The 24936-nt window shown below is 49.4% G+C and overlaps 2 protein-coding genes across 2 annotated transcripts in view; both read right to left on the minus strand.

Annotated features, from left to right (window-relative positions):
* The window catches only part of SLC6A4 (solute carrier family 6 member 4), a 41137-nt gene extending 25150 nt beyond the window's left edge, over positions 1-15987 (minus strand). Inside the window, exon 1 of the mRNA XM_060259255.1 lies at positions 15845-15987. The gene's annotated coding sequence lies outside the window, so the exon portion shown is untranslated. The remainder of the gene's footprint in view (positions 1-15844) is intronic.
* Positions 15988-23053: 7066 nt separating this feature from the next.
* Positions 23054-24936, minus strand: part of BLMH (bleomycin hydrolase) — a 29559-nt gene continuing 27676 nt past the window's right edge. The window contains exon 12 of the mRNA XM_060259228.1: positions 23054-23983. Coding sequence (XP_060115211.1) covers positions 23832-23983 — 152 coding nt within the window. The 3' untranslated portion in view covers positions 23054-23831. The remainder of the gene's footprint in view (positions 23984-24936) is intronic.

Below are 24936 nucleotides of genomic sequence, written 5' to 3' on the forward strand. Positions count from 1 at the left end.
GGAGCAACTCGCTGGTCTGGGGCAGCTTGTGCGATATCCAGCAGGAGCCCCGTGGAGAAGAGGAGAGTGGGAACGGCGTAAGGCTAGTGGGAAATCGGCCTCAGTTATCAGCATTCACCTTGGGCATCAGCAAAAATGTGGCAACTCTAAGGTTCTTTTGAGCATCTTGGATCTCACAAACATGCTTGAGGGTCGAGAGTCCCTGAACCGGGACTCTGCAGACTTTGCATTCTGATGTGGCTAAGGGCATTCAAGAAAATGCAAAGGAGAGAGATTTTGTCACACAAAAAGAATGGTTGTGGGGGGGAAGAACCCCCGCCCCCAATATGGAAATGTTTGAGAAACTGGTGGTTACTTAATGGTATAGTTTCTGCACCACCACAAGTCAGCAGAATTTCTTTGCAAGAGGAAACTTGGTTTTTGCCAATGGAGGCAAAGGCAAACAGGACTTTGAAATACATTTCACTGACTGAAGAGGCCCTTGAGACAGCTTTGTCTGTGCCCTGGAAGCTCTTCTTTGTTTTCATTAACACAAAGTAGAACCATAGTTTAGGGCTGCCAGGTTCCTCCCCCCCCCCCCTGGAAACCAGCAGGGGATGGGAGAGTAAAGTTGTCAGATCTAGCAGGGATGGAGCCTGGGGAGAACAAGGACCTCAGTGGGATACAGTGCCATCAAGTCCACTTGCCAAAACAGCCATTATCTCCAGGGGAACTGATCTCTGTAGTCTGGAGAGGAGCTGTAATTCCAGGGGATCTCCAGGTCCCACCTGGAGACTGGCATCCCTACCATAGTTCCATTTATAGGGAAGCAAGCATGTTTCCAAAGGAAAAAATAGTGATTCCCATCACTTTAATGTCCATCTTTGTTTATTGCAACCTGCTTTATTAAGGACGAGGAGCTGTTTGCACAGCAAAATACACTCTCAGCTGTTGCCTGGGCAGTAGAGCAATGATGACCCACAGAAGGTGGACAGTCAGGCCAGCAGAGGAAGAAGGGTTTGCTCCACCCTCAGGGCCTTTTTTGTGGCAGGAACTTCTTTGCATATTAGGCCACACTTCCATGATGTAGCCAATCCTCCAAGAGCTTACAGTAGGCCCTGTAAGAAGAGCCCTGTAAGCTCTTAGAGCAGGGGTGGCCAACGGTAGCTCTCCAGATGTTTTCTTTTGCCTACAACTCCCATCAACTCCCATCTTTTGCCTACAACTCCCATCAACCCCAGCCAGCATGGCCAAACATCTGGAGAGCTACCGTTGGCCACCCCTGTCTTAGAGGATTGGCTACATCAGAAGTGTGTGGCCTAATATACAAAGGAGTTCCTGCTACAAAAACAGCCCTGAGAAAGACACACTTCAAGGCTCCAGGCAGAGGTTTTGATCCCTCTCCACTACGCCCAATCCAAACCCTTCATTCCCCCAGGGCCGGCCCTGCCACTAGGCAAACTAGGCAATTGCCTAGGGCATGGGCCTTCTGCGGATGCTGAGTTGGGTGCCACCCATGTAATTTGGTAATGTGGGGGGGGCACCAAAAATTAGCTTTGTCTAGGGTACCAGACAGTCTAGGGGTGGCCCTCCATTCCCCAAATGTGCCCCTTTGTGCTTCCATAGCCGGGTCTGGCCTCAAGAAGCAGCAGAGGGCTCATTCCCTCCCCCCCCCCACACACAGTTGCCTTTCCTGCTAGGAGTGACACATGGAGAAGGTGAGTGGCACAGCTTTCTTGCCCCATCGGCGCTGGGAGAATTTTTGAGGGTGCTTTGCTGCTGCCTGGCTAAAGGCCTCTCCCTCTTGGTACTACCAGGGTGAAAAAGTGTTGGAGGGATAGCCCGCTGCCAGGCATTGTGCCCCAGCCCTGTCCTATCCACAGCCAGTTTTCTTCCACACCCCCGTTCAGGGACTACCCGCCCCTTCCTCTTCCTCCTTCTGCTCCAGCTACATTTCTACAATCTCACCTGTTCTACAGTTGGTGGGTCCACCTTGCTCTGCTTTGCTCTTGCTGTCCACACGAAGGCAGTTCCTCCCCTTGCAAATACATCCCATAAGGGCTTTTTTTTTAGAAAAAGCCCAGCAGGAACTCATCTGTATATTAGGCCACACCCTGTGACATCACCATTGTTTCACACAGGGCTTTTTTGTAGAAAAAGCCCAGCAGGAGTTCGTTTGCATATCAAGCCACACCCCCTGATATCAAGCCAGCCGGAACTGCGATTCTGCTCAAAAAAAGCCCTGTATCCCATCCATCAGGACTTTCCTGCATTTGAAACCTACCAGGGCTGGACTGTGCTGCTGTTAAAACCGAAACAGCTGTTTAGAGCTTTTAAAGACTATCACAACAAATCTGCTGGGTCAAGACCAGGGGTCCATCTCGTCCAGCATCCTGTCTCACATAGTGGCCAACCAGTTCCTCTAGAGCAGGGGTCCCCAACCCCCGGGCCGTGGACTGGTACCAGTCCGTGTCCTGTTAGCAACCGGGCCATGAGTTGTATAATTATTATATATTACAATGTAGTAATAATAATAATAATAATAATATGATGATGATGATGACATTGGATTTATATCCTACCCTCAACTCTGAATCTCAGAGTGGCTCACAATCTCCTTTATTTTCTTCTCCTACACCTATGAGGTGGGTGGGGCTGAGAGAGCTCTTACAGCAGCTGCCCTTTCAAGGACAACTGTAAGAGCTAGGGCTGACCCAAGGCCATTGCAGCAGCTGCAAGTGGAGGAGTGGGGAATCAAACCCAGTTCTCCCAGATAAGAGTCCATACACTTCATCACCACACCAAAATAAAGTGGATATTGTATAATCCTGAAACCCATCCCCCTCCTCCCCCACGGTCCATGGAAAAATTGTCTTCCACAAACCGGTCCCTGGTGGCAAAAAGGTTGGGCCAACAACAGGGCAGGGAAGCCAAGGCCGGCCCCTGATGTTGCCTCATAGGTTTGCCGCCCCTGAAAGTAGATGTTCCCTTTACTTCCAGTTTCACAAGCCTTTATTGGCGTATATCAGATTATAAATCAGGCAATAAAAAGATAGTTCCCTTTACTTGCCATGGCTAGCAGCCACTGACTGACATATCTCATTGGGCAAATACAGATAATCAGAAACATCGACGTGCATCTTGGATTTTTATGGCTGAAAAATGTATGGAATTGATTTTATTATATATTCTGTTTTTTAATATTTTATGTGGATCTTCTTCGTGGTCTCTGTGCAGTCCCACACATGGGTCTTGCCGCAGGCAACGGATCCATACCTCGGAGCTCCAATAGCTCGCCTATAACGTCTTTTGGCGCGCTTTCCTCCCGCTCTGGGGAGCAGGCAGCGACCGCGCATGCCTGGAGCGGGGGGGAAGCGCCCATTCCACTCAGTTTCTTTCCTACCGCCGCCCGGACAACACCTTCCTCGCTGCGTTCCTCCTTAGCTCGTCCTTTACCTACATCTCTTCACCTTTTCCTCACCTGGTATCGTATTTTTCTCTTTTATATCTTCGCTTCGTCCCGGAAAATTTAAAAAAAAAAAAAAAAAAAAAACCGTTTCTGCGCTATCTTTCCCCTTTTCTCCCTTCCCCCCCCTCCCTTGTCCGGAGCGCATGGAAGGGAAGGTTACTTTCAAAAAGTGCACGCGCTGTGGGACCAAAATCCCTACTACAGACGGCCACAGCCACTGCCTCTTCTGCTTGGGCGAATCTCACCGAGTTGATTCCTGCCCTCATTGTGCGAACTTCGGAAAGCAGGCCCGGAAAAACCGTGCGGCAAGGCTCCGGAGTTTCCTGATTGAATTGTCCTTAAGGGCTATGCCCGCATCGGACTCGCCGCCTCCCCAACAGCAAGCGGGAGATTCGGCGTCTACGGACGTGTCTCTCTCCAAACAGAGGCACAAGTCCGATAAAAAGTCTTCGAAGCACGCCGAGACCGGCCATAAGGCTTCGAAAAAATCGCGCCATCTCGAATCTACGGATCCGGCGCACAAGAAATCTCGTCCTTCCGGATCGGCCGAGTCGGCTCCGAGGAAACTCCACTCGCACTCGGCTCCTAAGAAGCCTCAGGCTCCAACCTCGACTTCGACGTCTATGGATCCTGCGGCTCCAGCACGACCTGCCCTTCCGCCTGAGCTGTCGGTTCCGTCGGACGTCATTACAGACATGCCCCAACTGACGCCTCACACTTCCACAGCAGTGGAGGTCATTCCAGTCCACTCTCGTTCGCCTTCAGTGCACAGCGTGGTCCCGACCGACTTTCTCGAACCCGATCTCACAGCCGAGTCTACGCAGACCTACCTTAAACCTCCGCTTCGAATCGGATCCTTCCGAGACATCGGGATTTCTCCTCTGTATAAGGACTTCCGAGACATCGGGATTTCTCCCCTGTACAAGGACTCAGCCGCTCAGGCCTCAAACAAGGATCACTCTCGCTCACCCTCTCGTCGAGCCCGATCCCGGTCCCCGCTCATCAAGGGCCGCTCCAGATCACCACGTCGGCGCCGAGACTCCGATTCCTCGGATTACTACCGCGACTACTATGCCACTCCAAGATATGACCGTTACTACTCTCGTACCCATCGCCCTTCTCGGTCTCCATCTCTGGAAGGTTCAGGTTATTCCCCTTACCGTTACGAGGACTCTCCTGCACCCCGTGATCGACTCCGTGACTTCTCCAGACGCCTCCGCGATTCTCCACGGTCTCGAGGTCTCGACCGCGACTTTTCTTCTCCTCGGCCCCGTGATTACTCTCGAGATCGGATCCGAGAGCCACGCCGTGGCTTCGACCGTGACCTCTCTTCTCGATCCCGCGATCAAGATCGGACCCGAGAACATGACCATCCTCGGGATCGGATCCGAGAGCTTGACTACTCTCGCTATTCTCCTCGACTCCGTGATAGGCTTCGCGAATGCGCTCGTCTCTCCGAGCTTCAGCGATCCCGGGACCACCACCAGCCAGAGGACGCTAGACCGCGCACTCCATCAGCCTCGGCCTCGACTGCCCCGCCGGTCTCCACCCCCACAGACCAACCCGCTCAGACGGTTGAACCGAAGACCGTTCCTTCGGACCCGATCCGGCCTTCACATCCTCCTTCCGGTGACGATTCCCACTCCGATCATGAATCGTCAGCATCGTCTGACTCCGAGGACCGCCCTGACTCGGTAGCCTCGGACTCGGTGCCACAACCTCGACTTTCTCCGTCAGATGCGTCCAAGGCCTATCTCCATCTAATAACCACCATGGCCGAAGCCCTCAACATTACTCTTCCGTCGGACTCACCTAAAGTCTCGGATGTTGTACACGACCTCGTGCAAACGGACTTCCCACCTGGCTCCTTGCTCCCTATGCTTCCGGTGCACCTCGAGGGCCTCCGTGAAACCTGGGACAAACCTGCCTCGGTCCCACCAACCGCAAAACGCTTTGACTCTCTTTATAGAGTTCACGCTCCTGAAGCCAAGTTTCTTGCCTCTCATCCGGCACCCAACTCGATTATCGTACATTCGGCAACTAAGGCCAAGCCGTCCAGACATCCGACACCTCCTGACCGCGAAGGCAGAAAATTGGACACCCTGGCAAGAAAGATGTTCAACCTTGCCTCTACAAATTCTAAACTAAACAATTACTTAGCCTATTTCTCGGCTTACGTCTTCAACTTGGCCAACCAATTTACACCTCTTATTCCCGCACTTCCTGAACCCTCCCAAAGAACGGCCTCTGCCTTGGTATCAGAACTCTCTAGAGTGTCCAAGCAGCAGATTAACACCATACGCCATGCTGTCTCCTGCTCTTCTAGAGTCTTTGCGTCATCTGTTGCCTTACGTCGCCACGCCTGGCTGAGGTCCACAAATTTACAACCAGACATTAAACAAAAGATCGAGGACCTTCCCTTCGATGGCCTCGGCCTTTTTCATGCTTCCACTGACGAGGTCCTCGCCTCGGTGGATGACGGCCGTAAGCGCGCTAAGCGCTTGGGAGTTTCCCAACCGTTCTCCCAGCAGTCCAACCGTGCAAAGCCCTGGAGACCATCTTTTCAAAGGCGCCAAAGGTCACCTAAGCGTCCTGATTTCTGGAAGAGGAAGACTGGCCAGCAGAAATCTCAGTTTCAACAGAGGCCGCGGTCACAACAGCCTAAAAAGTCCTCCCTTCCTTCTAAACAGTCTCTTTGACTTTCCCGAACCATTCTTACAAACACGCCTGTCACCTTTCCTTCCCATTTGGAACTCGATAACAACCGATTCCTGGGTACTGACCATCGTGCGCCTAGGTTACGCAATCGAGTTCATTTCTCCACCTCGCTACCACTATTTCACAGCTACCCCTCCGTCTCCTCTCCTCCGTCAGGAGATTCTGGACTTGCTCAACAAGGAAGCCATCGAACCCGTTCCCCCCCTACATCGGGGGACAGGCTTCTACTCAAGATACTTCCTAGTTCCCAAGAGGGATGGAGGAAAGCGTCCCATTCTAGATCTAAGGAAGCTCAACAAGTACATCACATACAGGAAGTTCAGAATGATCTCCCTGCAGTCCATCTTGCCCCTTATTCCCAGGAATTCCTGGATGGCTTCCCTAGACCTGCAGGACGCTTACTTCCATGTCACCATTCGACCTCAACATCGGAAGTATCTGCGATTTGCCATGGGCCCGGACCACTACCAATATGTGTCCCTACCTTTCGGCCTTTCCACTGCGCCGCGCGTTTTCACCAAATGCATGGCGGTTGTGGCAGCTGCACTTCGCACTCGGAACATCCCAGTCTTCCCATACATCGACGACTGGCTCCTGGTGGCCCCGACACTACAGCAATTGGAGCACAATCTCGACACAGCTCTCACTCTTCTGCGCTCCCTGGGCCTTTGCGTAAATGCATCAAAATCGCACCTAACACCTACCCAGAACCTCAAGTTCATAGGCGCCCTTCTCTGCACCTCCCTGCATCGAGCTTTCCTTCCCGAGGACCGGGCACACACTATTATTGCCCTAGCCAAGTCAGTTCAACAACAGCCTCTCCAGTCTGCGTTCACCATCCAACGCCTGCTGGGCCTTATGGCCGCTACTACATCTGTCCTTCCTTTTGCAAGACTGCGAATGCGACACCTACAGACATGGTTTGTCCGAGCTTACCACCCTCAAACTCAATCTCAAGCTGTTCTGCTCACTATTCCGCACAGAGTGCTTCTATCTCTCACGTGGTGGACTGCACCCAACAATCTCCTCGAGGGCAAGCCGTTTCTACCGCCTTCCCCGACGGCCTCGATAACAACAGATGCCTCCAAGGGGGGATGGGGAGCCCACCTAGAGGACAAAACTGTCAGAGGACTTTGGACGACCGCCGAGAGCCGTATGCATATAAACTGCTTAGAACTGATCGCGGTGCACAGAGCTCTTCAATCATTTCTTCCACTAATAAGGGGCCAACATGTCCAGATCTCAACGGACAATATGGCAACTGTTTATTACATAAACAAACAAGGGGGAACCAGATCCCTCCGTCTCTGCCGTATAGCCGTACTGCTCTGGGAATGGTGTGTCAAGCACAACATATTCATGACTGCCATTCATCTTCCCGGGGTGGAGAATATTCTGGCCGACTCCCTCAGCAGGATTCGCATAGACGACCACGAATGGTCCATCAATCCGATCTACCTTCGGCGCATCTTCCGTTGCTTCGGAACACCCAAGGTGGACGCCTTTGCATCCAGGAACAATGCCAAGTGTCCTCAGTTTTATTGCAGGAGGGGCAACGACGCATTTCTGCACAATTGGACAGGTCCCCTTCACTACTTCTTTCCACCGACCCCTCTTCTGACACGTGTGTTGGTGAAGATAGCTCGGGATGGCACAGATTGCATCCTCATTGCACCATGGTGGCCTCGGCAACCGTGGTTCACGCGGCTGCTCCAACTGTCACGCCACACTTACTACCGACTTCCTCCTGCGGGCGACCTCCTTTCTCAAGCCAACGGTCAGATTCTCCATCACAACCCTCGAGTCCTGGCCCTGGCTGCATGGAGAATACATCCACCTACCTCTCAACAGAGGTAGCAAATGTCATCCTCAACGCAAGAAAGCCCTCCACGAGACTTTCTTATCAGCGTAAATGGAAGCGCTTCTGTTCCTTTGCGACATCTTCCCATCTGCAGCCGGAATCGGCACCACTTAACCTAATCCTGGACTACCTGCTTTCTCTACAGAAATCGGGGCTCTGTTATTCCTCCTTGAAGGTTCACCTTTCTGCAGTTTCTGCTTTCCACAACCCGATTGATGGCAAGACTGTGTTCTCCCATCCTTTATCAAAGTCCTTTCTTAAAGGCATGTTGCACCTCAACCCACCTGTTAAGCCCTTTGTTCCGACTTGGAGTTTATCGTTAGTCCTTTCCTGCCTGATGAAACCCCCTTTTGAGCCTATGGCTACCATAGACCTCAACCTTCTTTCCTGGAAGACAGCATTACTCGTAGCCCTTACCTCGGGCAAACGGGCAAGTGACTTATGCGCCTTCCGCCACGATCCTCCCTACACCATTTTCCACAAGGACAAAGTTGTTTTGCGACCGGACCCTGCGTTCCTGCCGAAGGTTGTCTCCCAGTTCCACCTATCTACCTCAACTTCTCTGCCAACCTTTTTCTCCAACCCATCCGACCAGGGTCAACGAGCCCTGCATTCCTTGGACGTTAGAAGGGCTTTATCCTTCTACCTTGACCGTACACAACCTTTCTGTAAGGACCCTAACCTGTTTGTGGCCTATGGAAACCCTCACAAGGGTCTTAAAATTTCTACCCAACGTCTGTCGAAGTGGGTAGTCAGTGCCATCAGGTTGTGTTACGAACTGGCTAAACAGCCTTTGCCCGAAGGCCTTAAGGCCCACTCTACTAGAGCGGTCTCGACGTCTTCGGCCTTTCTACAAGGCGTTTCTCTAGAGGACATTTGTGCGGCTGCATCCTGGTCCTCTCCATCCACGTTCGTCTCCCATTATGCGCTGGACGTTCGTGCGAGACGTGACGCCTCCTTCGGTCAAGCGGTCCTCAGATCCATCTTCCACTGAAGCCAGGGGTGAGTGCATTCGCTTCCATCCTTTCGCTGCATACCATGTCACATGATGGTTGATTGCGTGATTACATATGATCTGATTGCTTCCTGTGACTAACTTTCTTCTTTACCAGCACCCTCCTCCAGGTCATCTAGCTGGCTAGTCACCCATGTGTGGGACTGCACAGAGACCACGAAGAAGATAAACAGGTTGCTTACCTGTAACTGATGATCTTCGAGTGGTCATCTGTGCAGTCACACACGCCCACCCAGCCTTCCCCGCTGCTGGCCTCTTGTAATTGTTCCTTAACCTTGTATAGTGTCAGTGCCGGCGGCGGCTGGAAGAAACTGAGTGGAATGGGCGCTTCCCCCCCGCTCCAGGCATGCGCGGTCGCTGCCTGCTCCCCAGAGCGGGAGGAAAGCGCGCCAAAAGACGTTATAGGCGAGCTATTGGAGCTCCGAGGTATGGATCCGTTGCCTGCGGCAAGACCCATGTGTGTGACTGCACAGATGACCACTCGAAGATCATCAGTTACAGGTAAGCAACCTGTTTTTTTTAACTGTTGCTAGCCGCCCTGAGCCCATTAGGGGAGGGCGGGATATAAATTTGATATAAATAAAAATAAATAAAAGATATCCTCCCTGAATCTATTTCCCTTTTAAAGCTCTTTATTCCTGTGGCTCTCACTACATCCTTCCACATTATAATCACTCACTTGTGTAAAGAGGTATTTCCTTTCGTCCATCCTGAATCTACTGCCCATCAGTTTCATTAGAGGTTGAGCTCTAGTATTTTGGAATAAAAAGTTCTCTCTCTACCCCATTCATAATTTTATAAAACTGTCATTTCCCTGCCTACTTCTCACTTTTCTAAACTGATGAGCCCTAGACTCTCCAGCCTTTCCTCGCAGGAAATGTGGTTGAACCCTCTAATCATCTTGGGTATCCTCCTCTTCTGTACCTTTTCCCAGCTCTGCAATGTCCTTTTTGAGATACAGAGTCCAGCATTCCAAAATATATCCTGTACCAGTGAGAGCTTCCCAGTCAACACAGAAACAAGATAAGTTGTCTTCAAATTGCCAAAAAAACAAAACACCTTCCAACAGAACATAAAACTTCTACTTTCTACAAGTCAACCTTGGTGTTGTCACTGAAAGCTGCATTCCTTCAGGCCTTATCAGTGGAAATTCCAGACTCCCCAGTGCAAAGACCTTTTATGCTCCCTGTAATTCCTGATGAGTTCAAGGCATTGCCACAACAAATAAGCCTCGCCACGTGTTCCAAAAGCCTTGGTCATTGGTGCTTGTAGCAAGGATCAAGCTAATTTGTTTATTGTGGGGAATGTGCGTCGTCCCCTCCCCCAATGGGGATCCAACATAGCGTACAGTAGTCTCCTCTCCTTCATTTTATCCCCACTACAACTTTGTGAGGTAGATTAAGCAGAGAGTGCATGACTGGTCCAAACAAGCTTCCACAACAGAGTGAGGATTCGAACCTGAGTCTCCCAGATTAACAGTTAAAACCACACCATGCTGGCTCCTCAGAGAAGTCACTGAAGACTTTAAAAGTAAGCACTGGCACCCTGAATTTGTCCTGGAGGCAAACAGGCAGCTAGCCGATCAGAGAGTGCTGATTCATGCTTCAGTACCTTCAAGGCTGGATTACTGTAATATGCTGTACAGGAAGCTACCCTTGAAGGTGATCTGGTAACTTCTTCTGGTGCAAAATGCAGTGCCGGTTGCTATTGGGATTTGCCAACAGGACCATGTGTCAAAAGCTGCTGAGATTGAATAGCAACAACAGAAATGCATTCTTTTTTTAACTCATCTGAAGACATAGATTGTCCACTGGCTACACTAAATCCAGGCCCAAAGCCAGATTGAAAGGGTCAAGGACAGATGGAGTGAGAGAACACAGGGCTGGCAAAACTGTGGCTCAGGAACCACATGTGGCTCTTTCATGCATAGTGTGGCTCTTAAGCCCACACCACCCCATCAGCTGGCTTGGAGAAAGCATTTCTCACTTTAAATTACTTCTCCAACCCAAGCCAAACAGCAGCTTGGAGGATGCATTTAAAGTGTCCTTCCTTCCTTCCTTCCTTCCTTCCTTCCTTCCTTCCTTCCTTCCTTCCTTCCTTCCTTCCTTCCTTCCTTCCTTCTCCTTCCTTCCTTCCTTCCTTCCTTCCTTCCTTCCTTCCTTCCTTCCTTCCTTCCTTCCTTCCTTCCTTCCTTCCTTCCTTCCTTCCTCCCTCCCTCCCTCCCTGCTCTCAAACATGGGATGTTCATATTTTATGGTTCTCAAACATGGTTGTTTATTCTATGTGACTCTTATGTTAAGCAAGATTGGCCACCCCTCGGTTAGAGTGTTGGAAAAGGATTTGAGAGACCCAGATTCAAATCCCACTCTGCCGTGGAAGCTTTCTGGGTGGCCTTGGGCCAATCCCACATTCTCAGTCTAAGCTACCACATGGAGCTGTTATGATGAAAGGAGAATGAATTACACCAGTTTAAGTGCTCTAAGTGGGGAGAAAGACAGGGGTAGAAGTGAAGTTAAAGATGTTTCATCCAAGTTTTTCTGGGGTTGATCAGCCACTATCCGTACTGCGAGCTTTTCCAAAAAGTTTTTTTTTTAAGGTCTATAAGTAGCCAAGGACACCTTCCTGAGTCTATCAAAGAGGCACTGACAATCCTCTGGATTAAAGCGCCCAGTGCCCATTAGCAAGATTTTGGACACCAAGAAGGGCATGAATCTAAACTACCAGGAACAGCCTTCACATTTCCCAGCCGGGGCAAGCCGGCATCTGTCAAGAATTCCAAACTGAACTGATCCAGACAACTGTAAAAAGATGGTGCTGCTGCTAACTCTACTTGCTGCTTACTGGATAAATCCGCATCTAAAACCGGTGTGGAAATGAGAGATTCCCCCCTCAACAAAAGTGTGAATGGCAAATCACCAACATCTGAGCGCTCCTTCCTAATCATCAATTGCTTCATTAAATAAGTACCCTGGATGCAATTCAGCCATCGCTATGGTGGTAGAGCAGGGGTGGCCAGACTGCAGCTCAGGAGCCGCATGTGGCTCTTTCACACCTATTGTGTGGCTTTCGAAGCCCCCACCACCCTGCTGGCTGACTTGGAGAAGGCATTTCTCTCTTTAAATCACTTACCAAGTGAGCCGGCCGACAGCTTGGAGAATATGTTTTAAGTTAAAGTTGCTTTCTTTCCACCTCTCTCCCCCCCATCTACTTGCTTTCCTTCCTTCCTGTCTTGCAGCTCTCAAGTGTCGGACATTCGTGTCTTGCCACTCTCAAACATCTGACTTTATTCTGTGTGACTCTTATGTTAAGCAAGTTTGGCTACCCCTGTAGTAGAGAAGTAGAATTCTTTGCCACCATCACCACCACCACGTGGGCTTTGCAATGAGCTCTGGAGCATGTTCTTTCAGATTCAGCGAGAGTTTTCCTCCGGCAACTGTCCAAACATCAATCAATCCTCTTTAATACTTCGCGCTCCCCCATAAACCTGGAGGGGTCCTTCTCATCGAGGGGGAGTGTAGGACACTGCAGAGTGACCCGGCCCATCATCTGGCAGAGTCCGACACAGTAGTCTCTCACCAAGCTCTCCATAGAAGTCAGAATTTAGCTCCCCACATTCCCCAGCAACTATTCGAGTCTCACAGGATCCACCAACCTCCCCAGGATGGACTCACTTAACCAATCCACTGCCCTCATTGAGGTAGAGCCACCTTCAACTGAGCCTTTAGGAAATAATGTTCTGACCTGGGTATAGACTGGATTTCCAGGGCCTCAGCTGGATCACCCCAAACCTGCTGAGTGCAGAAAATAATGAACCTGCCTTATACTGACTCAGACTATCAGTTCACCAAGGTCAATGTTGTCTATTCCGGTTGGCAAAGGCTCCCCAGGGTCTCAAGTAGTTGTATCACCTCCTACATGATTTTTTTCTACTGGAGATGCTGGGGATTGAACTTGGAATCTTCTGCATGCAAAGCAGAGACTCTTCCACTAAGCCACAGCCTCTCCCTTGGCCCGTCTACCTGATCCTTTCCACTGGAGATGCTAGGAATTAAATCTGGGACCTTCCGCATGCCAAGAAGACGCTCCACCTCTGAGCCACAGCCCCAAATATAGTGTATGCCTTTTCCCATGTGCTGGACCCATTACAACCTAGGTAGCCATGATTCCTGACCTTCCACAAGGATAATAATAATATCAAAATCCCTCAAGCTCAACAAGTGTAGGAAGTTCCAACACTAAGCTAGAAATGGATGTCCAATGGGAAGATAGGTGGATGATAAGCCAAAAGAACCCCACTCTATCCCCAGTTCCCGGCATGAGGACCACTCAATCAGAATCAGCAGCCATTTGCACTGGGAATATGCCAAAGGAGAAAGACAAAGGAGAAGAGCCTGTTTGGTAGTGGTTAAGAGCAGCGGACTGTAATCTGGGAGAACCAGGGTTGATTCCCCACTCTTCCTCCACATGCAGCTGCTGGTGTGACCTGGAGTCGGCCACAAGTTCTCAGCAGAGCTGCTCTCTTAAGAGTAGTTCTCTCAGAGCTCTCTCACCCCCACCTACCTCACAGGGTGTTTGTTGTGGGGAGGGGAAGGGAAAGAAGATTGTAAACCGCTCTGAGACTCCAAGTGAAGGGCAGGGTATAAATCCAATCTCTTCTCTCTCACATACAAGTCAACTGCCACCCCACTTAACTCCTGCTCTTTTTTCCCAAGAGCAGCAAGCCAGATACTTCTAGAAAGCACAAAGTCAAAGGTTTCCTCTGTTGTCTGTCTCCCAGGACTTCATTCAGGTAACTGCCTCTGAATTCGGAGGTTCCATTTAGATACTACAGCTAATAATTGCCACCAGCCATCTCTGAGAGATGAAGCAATTCTTCTTCAAAGCTATCTAAAATGCATGACTATCCCCCAACAAGTTAAAGATGGCAGGCCGTTCCTCTGATTAAGGGGGCTGCTATTATACTGTGAAGATACACGAAGGAGATTTTAGAATGATAGATTGGTGAAGGATTGCAGAAGTGACAGCCAAGAGAAATTGGACAGAGTTCTGTAGTACTCAAAAACTTACCTCGTCTTATCCCAGCCTGAGTGCATCCAGTCCTAAGTTTGCTTTTACATCTACTGTCTTCAACAGCAGGAGTTTAGTCTGGCAGTAACAGACTTCCTTTGGGGAGTATCTGCTATCCGCCAAGATTAGCACCCCTGCAGCTACTGCCAGAGCTAACTATCTGAGAGGGTCAACCGAAGGCATAGCCGTTTCCTGCCTCATCTCTTTCTCAGCTGACAGAACAGCCGCCAGACAACCTCTTGAGCGCATTCAAACTAAAAAGAGCGTGAAACATTCGCAGAGGCAAAAGAAACAGTTCGGCACCGATGGTGCATCCTCACTGCTGCCTCTCAAAGGCTTCTAGCCAGATCTCCCAAAGTTTAAACTGCAATACTAGGAAATGCTCAAATCCCATCTTGCCAACTAATTAACAGGAAAAGCCGCTCAGATTCAGGCCATAACAGAATCCTGTTGAGTGGGCCATCGTGAACCAGTCTCTAGTGAGGAGTAAGTTGACAGGTTCCCCTGGCCACTGGTGGGAAGGGGGGGTAGGATTGCCAGATCCAAGTTGGGAAAATCCCTGATATTTGGGGATGGAAGCTGGGAAGGACAAGGACCTCCATGGGGTACAATGCTATAGAACCCGCCCTCCAAAGCATCCATTTTCTCTGGGGAACTGAACTCTGGAGGTGAGCTATAATTCCAGGGAATCCCCAGGTTCCACCTGGAGACTACATTTCTATATTAGGAAATACTGAATTCACCCAGTCTTAAGAACTAAGAAAAGGGCAGGAGAAGGAGATCCCTTTGAACACTCTGCATTGTAAGTACAAACAGAGAGGACCCTCTCCATTCCCTCCAGAACTTTTGATGGTAAACTCTGTTGGAGGGCAGGGTTTTTCTTTTGGTGCCCATGGGGCAAAGTCCCCATGTCAACCGCTGGCACTCTGTAAATGAAGAAAAACCAGACACATTTTGTCTAAGACAGCCCTGCTTTCTTCTCTAACTTTCCCCCAGCTTTTTCCCCTCATGCCGGTGGAAGACAGAAGCCCAGCCAAGTCGATTTCTTTCTCCGCATAAGCACGACCAGCAGCATGCCTGTAACAACACTTCTCTTCCGGCAGCATGTCTGCAACAGTTCACAAATCTAACCCAGTGAGCATCTCTCGTTCATTCAAGCTAGAACTTGTAAGTGGAACAGAAGGAACGGGAGCCTCTTCAAGGTGCCTGGGGATAAAATTCTCTCTCACCTGCTTAGGTAAGAGCCATTCTAAAAACAAACAATTGCCTGCAAGTTAATCAAGAAAAAACTGTGTTGCTGGTCAGCGTGATTTTCCTGTTTATCCCCACACATAAAAAAGACAACTCATTTTGTGGCATTCTGTCTCTATGCACTGCTTGTTTGTTTTAATAGCATCCCGTTGACACTGACAACAACATTTCAACTCACAGCACAGCTAAGTAGGATAGAAAGGACTTTGCACGGCAAATCGTGGAAACACGTTCTGCCTCCATCACTGCCTGATCTTTACCAGATAAGTACCCGGCTGAGACCACAAACAAGTATGGACAGAGAAGGGGAGGCAAGGAGACCCGTCTAACCCCATGACACCAGACTGTCTTCCAAAGATTCAAGGCATGTTTCCTTTTCTTCTCTGGGGAAGTGGATGATGCTGCGGACTCTTTCCTCTTGGTGCATTAGAGCGGAAAGAAAACTCTGTTAATCTGAAGCAAACTTAAAAAAAAAAAAACTTACTGTGCTGGCTTGCTTAGGATGGTTGCTCTATTGGATTTTATAACCAAGCTTGCACGTGGGAGAAGAGAGAGCCAAAGGGCAGGCGGGAAGAAACCCCTCTGCAATTTCCATCTCATCATGCAGAAATAACATGCTGCGACTTCTGCCCTGCAGACATGCACACTCACGCAACCACAGTACCTGCTCTTCTGGTGTGTGTGTGCGGGGGGGTGCCACTTGGCTCCACCTGGGCTCCTCCAGCTGGCTCACGCTGGTCCTACATTTGCTTCCGAGACTCTGGACCATTCGGCATGATGGGGAGGCCTTTTGTACACCCTCCTCACATGGTCTGATTCCCAGATAATCTGCTGCCAAAGAGCTCTTTAAGAATTTTTTACGTCACTTTCTTTCTTTCCTCTCTCTCTCTCTCTCTTTTTTATAAAAGTCAAATAAACTTTCTGCTCTGCCAGGATGACAGCTCCAACTTTCCTCTGAGAGGTGTGTGCAGGGAGACGACAATGTAAACTCCCCGGCTCTCAGCTGTCTAAAGAGTGCAGGGCGAAAGAGCCCCGTTAAGAAAGCCGGACAGGCAGAGTGAGGGGGCGGAGAAGGGGGAGAAGCCGAGAGTCTCGGAAATCAGAGTTCCTTCATGAGCAGCTATAAATGCGAGGAGGAGAAAGGGGGGGGGGACTGCCAATTGCATTGCATTTGTAGGCGGGAGAGTGACGGGCGGGGGCAGGCCTGGTCAGGTGAGCTCTACCTGCAGCAGGTAAAGGAAGACTGCATTACCATCTTTGGAGAATGGCAACAAGAACAGGCACACTGCTTCTTTCGCCGCCGCCCCCCCCCCCCAGCTTATTCAACACATCCCTTGGTTTTGGATTTTTTTTTTTAAGTATAAATGAGTGGGAAGGGAGGCTAAAGTCTTGTTATCAAGTTCCCGACAGAACGGGTCAGCTGAGCCTGACTTGGCTGTTCTTAATCCTCCCAGGGCTTCCTCTCTCTCCCACACAAAACAACCAAGGGAATCAGCAGCTCATTTCCACCTTCCCTTCTCTGGGCTCCGGAGGAAACTTTAAAGAAACTTTGCCTCCTGCCAAAGTCTAAGACACCTTCTTCACCCCTCTGCCCCAGTGGCGCCCCACAACACTGCATTGGCAGGGGCACTTCATTGGCAACCCCAGGCACGGCTGGATTAACAATTAGGCCAAGTAGGCACTGGCCTATGGGCCCCCATGCCTTTAGAGGCCCCAGGGCAGCTTCCTTCCCATTCAACCCCCTTGCTTGCAGCCCTCTGAGCCTGCACGTGCAGCCAGCAACCGAGCCACTCTTTGCCCAACTTGCCTGGTGCAGCTGCTTCTGGCATTGTTGCCAAGTTTGCCTCTCCCTGCCTCTCCCCTGCAGCTTAGTAAAAGCGTTTTTTTAAGAAGGTGCCCGCAGGCTGCATAAGGAGCCCCGTGGTGCAGAGTGGTAAAGCTGCAGTACTGCAGTCCTAAGCTCTGCTCACAACCTGAGTTCGATCCCAGCGGAAGCTGCTTTCAGGTAGCCGGCTCAGGTTGACTCAGCCTTCCATCCTTCTGAGGTCGGTAAAATGAGTACCCAGCTTGCTGGGGGGGGGAAGTGTAGATGACTGGGGAAGGCAATGGCAAACCACCCCGTAAAAAGTCTGCCGTGAAAACATTGTGAAAGCAACGTCATCCCAGAGTCGGGAACGACTGGTGCTTGCACAGGGGACCTTTCCTTTCCTTTTCCCTGCAGGCTGCAGTGGGGGCCATGGGTGGTGGGGTGGGAGCTTAGACTCTGAGATAATTTGTGAGGGGCCCTCCAAGATTTTGACTGCCTAGGGGCCTCCACAGGGTTTAATCTGGCACTGCCCCCAGGACATCCGCTAGCCCTGCACCATTGTTGGGGCTGCCTGCTCTCTACAGTCAGAGACCTGGAGTTTAGGTTGCCAACCGCAGGTTGAGATATTCCTGGAGACTGTGATAGGAGACTGGAGAGGGCAGGGGGTGTGGAGGGACCTCAGTGGGGTATAATGCCCTAGAGTCCACCCTTCAAAGCAGCCATTTTCTCTAGGGAAACAGACCTCTGTCGTGTGGCAATGAGCTTAATTCCAAGAGATCTCCAGGCACCACCTAGAAATTAGCTACCCTGTGAGTTATATAAAGCCAGAAAGACAGAAGCACACCCAGAATTTGAGGAATAAGAAACAGGCATATTAAGAGATCTTAGCAATGGCGACAAATCTGAGAACTGAATAAGGCTGGGCCATCTTCTCTCCTCCTCCCCCACCATTGCTCAGTTTCTTCCCCCAAATGGTAGGACTGGAATGTGGCACTGCCGCTCTACGAAGGCTAGCGATGGTGCTGCAGAACTAACCAAACAGGCTGTGACAGGGCAAGCCATGTCTGATGCAGAGGGGGGCATTAGATGCCCTTTACCCTCCCCCCCCAGCCCTTATGATTTTACAAACCAGTTTATTGCAGATTCCCAGTGTGAGCTCTTAAGGGTTTAGGATTAAGAGAAGAGCCACCGGAGTTTCATAAAGCAAGAGGTTCTCAGCTTTCCCAAGAGACAGTGAATCCAGATTAGCACAAAAATTCCCCTGTAAGCCTCTTTAGACAAGCAGCAGGTAGTAGATGCAAGAGTTTCTCTTTTTAAAAACATAGGGCAGGATCCAAAGAACAACGCAACATGTCCTACATACTCAAGGAGGTGCTGGGGAGGGATTGCTCAAAGACCACCCCCCCCCTGCCTTCCACACTGCATGGCCAGCCACCTTTGACAAGGGATCCTGGTCAAAGAAAAAAGAAATGCAGACTCCCCCAAAAGGAGCTCCTGGGATCCCACATGTGGTCTTTGCCAGGAAGCTCACTGAGTGACCTGACTTGACACAACTCAAGGGTGGCAAGAATTAAGGGGAGGAGAGGGGGAACCAAGGCCACTGCTCTCACCTCCTTGCCTTTAAGCAAGGCTGGGAGAGAAACACAGCAGGCAGGCAGTTACCCGCCTGCCCAAGGTTGTCTTCCTGATATGCCCGGCAGCCATCTTGTGTCCATGCCAAAGCGCGGCCAAGTCCTGAGTGACCGGAGAGAAATAAATCACAGTTGCAATCGCTGCCATTTCAGATTGGGGGGAAACACTGACTCCTCTCTGTGCAAACACAAAATATAACAGATCCCAGTAGGCAGCCATGTTGGTCTGAAGCAATAGAACAAAGCAGTAGACAAGTGCACCTTTACCAGTAGACACGGTCACCTCGAGACTGGACTACTGTAATGCCCTCTACATGGGGCTGCCTTTGTACCGAACCCGGAAACTGCAGCTGGTGCAGAACGCGGCGGCAAGATTGCTGTTGGGGCTCCCAAAGTCAGGGCACATACAGCCGGGGCTGCGTGAACTGCACTGGCTGCCAGTTGTATACCGGATTCGTTACAAAGTGCTGGTTATTACCTTTAAAGCTCTATATGGCCGAGGACCTGCCTTCCTTAGGGACTGTCTCTCCCCATATGAACCCCAGAGAGCACTGAGGTCAGCTGGGAAAAACCTGCTGACTATTCCTGGACCGAAAAAGGTGAAGCTACAAAGCACCCGCGACCGGGCTTTCTCTACTATGGCTCCACGCCTATGGAACCAACTTCCAGAGGAAATGCGGGCCCTGCGGGATCTTGAACAGTTCCGCAGGGCCTGCAAGACTACCCTCGTTCGATTGGCCTTCACTAACCAAGAGGGAAACTGCTAAGGAATTCGCCTTTGTAAAATAGCACCAGCATATTTTTATCAAATTTTAGAATTTTAAATAAATTGTTAATGTAGTCTTTGTTTAATCTTGTATAACTAATGTATGGAATTGTGTTGTTAGCCGCCCTGAGCCCACTTCGGCGGGGAGGGCGGGATATAAATAAAAATTGTTGTTGTTGTTGTTTACGACCAACTAAATTTTATTCAGAATGTAAGCTTTCGTATGCTCTTAAGCAGACTTCATCAGACAAAATGAGAATGGCAAGCAGCAGTTCTTAATATAAGTGGGCAGTGAGTTGGTATGTGGAATCATGGGAATGTTTTTAGCAGATTAAAAGAATCACAAATAGAAGAAGAATTGCAGATTTATATCCCGCCCTTCTCTCTGAATCAGACTCAGAGTGGCTTACAATCTCCTACACCAGGGGTGGCCAACGGTAGCTCTCCAGATGTTTTTTGCCCACAACTCCCATCAGCCCCAGCCATGCTGGCTGGGGCTGATGGGAGTTGTAGGCAAAAAACATCTGGAGAGCTATCGTTGGCCACCTGTCCTATACCTTCTCCCCCCACAATGAGTGGGGCTGAGAGGGCTCTCACAGCAGCTGCCGTTTCAAGGACAACCTCTGCCAGAGCTATGGCTAACCCAAGGCCAATCCAGCAGGTGCAAGTGGAGGAGTGGGGGAATCAAACCCGGTTCTCCCAGATAAGTGTCCACGCACTTAACCATTACATCAAACTGGCTCTGTGTTTGTTAGTGTTAACAAAGCAGGGCTGAAACAACACTGGAGGGTGATAAAAAAACAGACAAAATATAACATATGTGTTTACTAGCAAATCTAAATCATAGTGTTTTTCAATGATATACATTAATCATATTGAAATGTAGGAACTGATTTGCAGCACTGCTTACCTATTGCATTTAATTATTTGAGAAGACAATCCCTGGAAGAAGGGCTATTGGACCCGAAACGATTTTGGACCGGTTCTCCAGTCGTCGGACTTTCATTATTATATATAATTATTTCAGACATTGATCAAAGAAAGAACAGTAGGAATAGCGTGTGCTGTGGATGGATATTTTATTTTATTGTATGATCTCCTGATTAATATATGTCACTGAAAAACACTACAATTTGGATTTGCTAGTAAACACAGGTATTTGTTATATATGCTGTGTTTGCGCGGAGAGGAGTCAGTGTTTTTCCTCCTAGTTGTTCCTCCGTGGTCCCGGCGACTTGTGATTTCAGATTGGGGACCAGCCTCTCCCCCTGCCAAGCTGTACAGGAAAAGATAAGCGTGCGGTTGTACAATTGATTGTTCAGACTCTTCCAAATGAAACAACAACTGCAGGGGCTTTTTCTTCTGCCCCCTCACCCCGTCTAACTCAGTTTCCCCCCCCCCCACGCCCCCGTTGCCTCAGACAGCTCTTATGCTACTCGACTGGTTTCATAAGCCAGACCTGTCATTCACTTGAACGGCTGCAGGCTCTTAAGAAATGAGAAACGGGTGGCTTCGGATGGTGCAGAAAGAAGAAAAGGGGGCCTCTGCTTTCAAACACTTCTTGGAAACACAACTGTCAAAGTATGAACAGTAAAGCCAAGCAAAGGGTTTACTCCAAAATAGCTCTGGCGGTGCTTTTGGGCAATGCAGTTAATAAGGCAAGGCTATGGTTAGGGAGGATTGTTCATGACCAGGAGTGGTCAAGTGCCGACAGCCCTTCTAAGAAGCCTCCAAGCCCAGAACTGGGTAGTGTCGCTGCAAGATACTGAGAATCTGTCCAATCCTCATTCTAGGAAAAACGTGATGGGGTTGGTTCAAACCAACTTTTGCCTGCTCTGTGCCGGCATCAAGAAATACAGAAAGCAAATAAAACTTTAGACAAGTCAAAACTGCCCAGAATGAGAGTGTCCTTGATCAGCGGTCCCCAACCTTTGTGACACCAGGGACCGGTTTTCTGGAAAACAATTTTTCCAGGGACTGGGGGGTGGGGTTGGTTTTGGGATGATACAGTTGTGCACTTTATTTCTATTAGTTTGGCATGGTGGTTAAATATGCAGACTCTTATCTGGGTTTGATTTCCCACTCCTCCATTTGCAGCTGCTGGAATTGCCTTGGGTTAACCATAGTTCTCATAGGAGCTGTCCTTGAAAGTGCAGCTGCTGTAAGAGCTCTCTCAGCCCCATCCACCTCACAGGGTGTCTGTTGTGGGAGAGGAAGGTAAAGGAAATTGTGAGCCGCTCTGAGACTCTGAAAATTTGGAGTGGAGGGCAGGATATAAATCCAATGTCGTCATCTTATTATTATTACTACATTGTAATATATAATGAAATAATTATATAAGTCATGGCCCAGTTGCTAACAGCCCATGGACAAGTACCGGTCCACAGCCCGGAGGTTGGGGACCCCTGTCCTTGATAATTGTCAGAGGGATATTATATTCCCAGGTTGCATTGACATGGCTCTTTCTTGCCTTTGCTTCCATACCAGAAAACTTTTTTTTTGTTTAGCAATGACATGCAGTTGCCCTCTAATGGTCCACTTCCTGGGTTCCCTCCTGTTTTCAAAAGAACACAGTCCCAGTACATCAGGAGAAGGCTCACACTTCTGAAAGTTTTGTCCACATTGGTGCCATTTGTCTTCCAGCAGCCCTTGCAGACACTGTTTCCTGCACACTGTCACAGAGGAGTCTTTGAGCTTAAAAAAAAAGAAAGAAAGAAAAAGTTCTGCTAGCTCATTGGAATCCCCAAGCTTCCATGATGAAAGTCTACAGCCCTTATCGTTATGGAGATATAAATGGAAAAGCATACAGAGTGTTTGTCTAGACAAAAGGAACAATAAAGCAGAAACTATAAGATGGCTAGAGCAGGCTGGGAGCCCATTTATTGTTGTTCCATTTGTTGTTGAAGATTTTCCGGGCTGTGTGGCTGTGGTCTTGGCATTGTGAGACCTGATGTTTCGCCAGCAACTGTGACTGGCATCCTCAGACGTGTAACCCAGAAAAGTGGAGTTCTCTCTGGGTCATGTACAACTCAGCCACCTGCCTGAGTAGATATAAATTACCTGCCTACCAACTTCTTCTCAATTTGTCCCAATGCCAGTTTTCTGGGTTACACCTCTGAGGATGCCAGTCACAGTTGCTGGCATAATGTCAGGTCTCACAATGCCAAGACCACAGCCATACAGCCCAGAAAATCTACAACAACTAATGGATTCCTGTCGTGAAAGCCTTCGACAACATATTCCTCTTCCATTTATTTTTAACTGTTAATTGCCGCCCTTCCTGCTCTCATGCAAAGGGAAGGGTACAAGCCCATCAGCAATTAAAAGCTTGGCCCACTCGGTTACCCCCTCCAACTGCTGTTGCAGAAACTTGTAGCTAGAGGTCAGGAAGGGATCTGATTAGTTCCCATCCCCACCCCTTCCTCTGCAGGGCATCTGTAGGTCAGAAATTGTCTTTGTAATTAAGTTGTCAACACAGGACGCAAAGGGCATTCAGCAATTTGTATTTATTTAAAACGCATAATAGCACCATCTAATTGTCAACAGCATTTGAATAAAATCCGTGATTTAAAAAAACGCTTTGTTTTTTTTGCTTGGGCATCTTGCATTCTTCAGTTTCGCCCATGAAGACATCTAAGTGGTTGTTCTGTTGAGCCAGGCTGAATTAACAATCCTGTTGGCTCAGAATCTGGTGTACCATTTCTAAGTCAAACCCCCCCCTCCCCCAGACAATTCAGACTGTACCACAGTCAGGACAGGCAGACAGACGGAAGCTTGTGGATAAAAAATGGACAGAGCCAACGAAACCCCATGACTCTCCCTCACTCCAAAAAGAGGCAGGCGAAGCCACCAGACACTACCACCACCGTTCATCTCAAGCGGGTACCCTTGGTTCCTCCACAATCGTCACCCTGCACCCATCTTCTGCACATATCATTTGCTTGAAAGTGTCGCTTTGGAAGGAGTTCAAAACACACCAAGTGCATAAAGAAAAGAATTTTTTTTTAAAAGGACTGCAAGAAAAAAGGGACAATTGTACTACAATGGGAAAAGCACACGGCAACGGCAAGATTGCAGAGTAGCCCCGTCAGTGGGGGGGAGCACAACTTCCTGTGGAGGACCTGCAGCGAACCACCGGCGACTGCCACACCCCCAGCGGAGAACATGGCTGTGTGATCACTTTGCCACGGCTCCTGGCCTTCCAGACCCCGCCACGCTTGCTTCAAGGTTGACCAGGAGGAGAAGGCAGCAAGGCCCCCCCAAGAGTTCACTTGGCCAGAGCGCCCATCGGGTCCCACGCAGGCAGGACTATTGGGTCCTGCTGCATCACCGCCAGGACGTCTTCGGGCACGTGCTTCTTGTCCGCCACCACTTCGTACACGTACTCCGAGAACCAGTTGTCTGCCATGATGAGATAACCTGCAGGGGATGACCAACAACCGGGATGGGGTTAACAACACGAATTACCAGTCTCTCCCTCGATTACAACTAGTCTCCAGGTTATGGAGATCAGTTTCCCTGGAGAAAAGGGCGGCTTTGGAAGGTGGACTCTATGGCATTTCACCCCACTGAGGTCCCTCCCCTTCCCCGAACCCTGCCTTTCCCAGGCTCCACCCTCAAAGTGCCTAGGTGCTTCCCAGCCCAGACCTGGCAACTCTATAAACTGGGGTAGCCAAACTTGCTTAACGTAAGAGCCATACAGGATAAACGTCAGATGTTTGAGAGCAGCAAGACATGAATGTCAGATGTTTGAGAGCAGGAAGGAAGGAGGGAAGATGGAGGGGGAGTGGAAAGAAAGCAACTTTAACTTTAAATGCATTCTCCAAGTCGCTGACTGGCTTGGCGAAGTGATTTAAAGAAAAATGCCTTCTCCGAGCTGGCCAATGGGGGAGAGGGGTCGGGGTTGAGAGCCACACAATATGTGGGGAAACAGCCACATGTGCTTCTTGTAACAAAAGGAAAAACTATATAGAGGTAATAACTGTTAATTCAAGTCTTGGCTCTGGGTATTCTCTCATTGAATTCAAGGCTTTACCTAGTGTACTGCAGCCTGAAGAAGGCAAATGAAATGGATAGTTACCTAGGCAATCCATTGCTGCTGTTGCTAATATCAACCCTCTGTTGTAATTTTGCCAGTTGTTAAATTCTGGCATCTAGTGTTTTTTGTTAATAATATTGATATTAAATCGTTTCAAAATATAGAGAAGCAGATGATATTGGATTTATACCCTGCCCTATACTCTGAATCTCAGAGTGGCTTGCAATCTCCCTTACCTTCCCACCCCCCCTCCCACAACAGACACCCTGTGAGCAGGGTTCCCTCTAAGCCGAGTTAGCATGAGCCAGCTCACAGACTTTTAGCCTCCTGCTCA

Source organism: Heteronotia binoei, chromosome 18, assembly GCF_032191835.1.
Source record: "Heteronotia binoei isolate CCM8104 ecotype False Entrance Well chromosome 18, APGP_CSIRO_Hbin_v1, whole genome shotgun sequence".
Classification (NCBI taxonomy): Eukaryota; Metazoa; Chordata; class Lepidosauria; order Squamata; family Gekkonidae; genus Heteronotia; species Heteronotia binoei.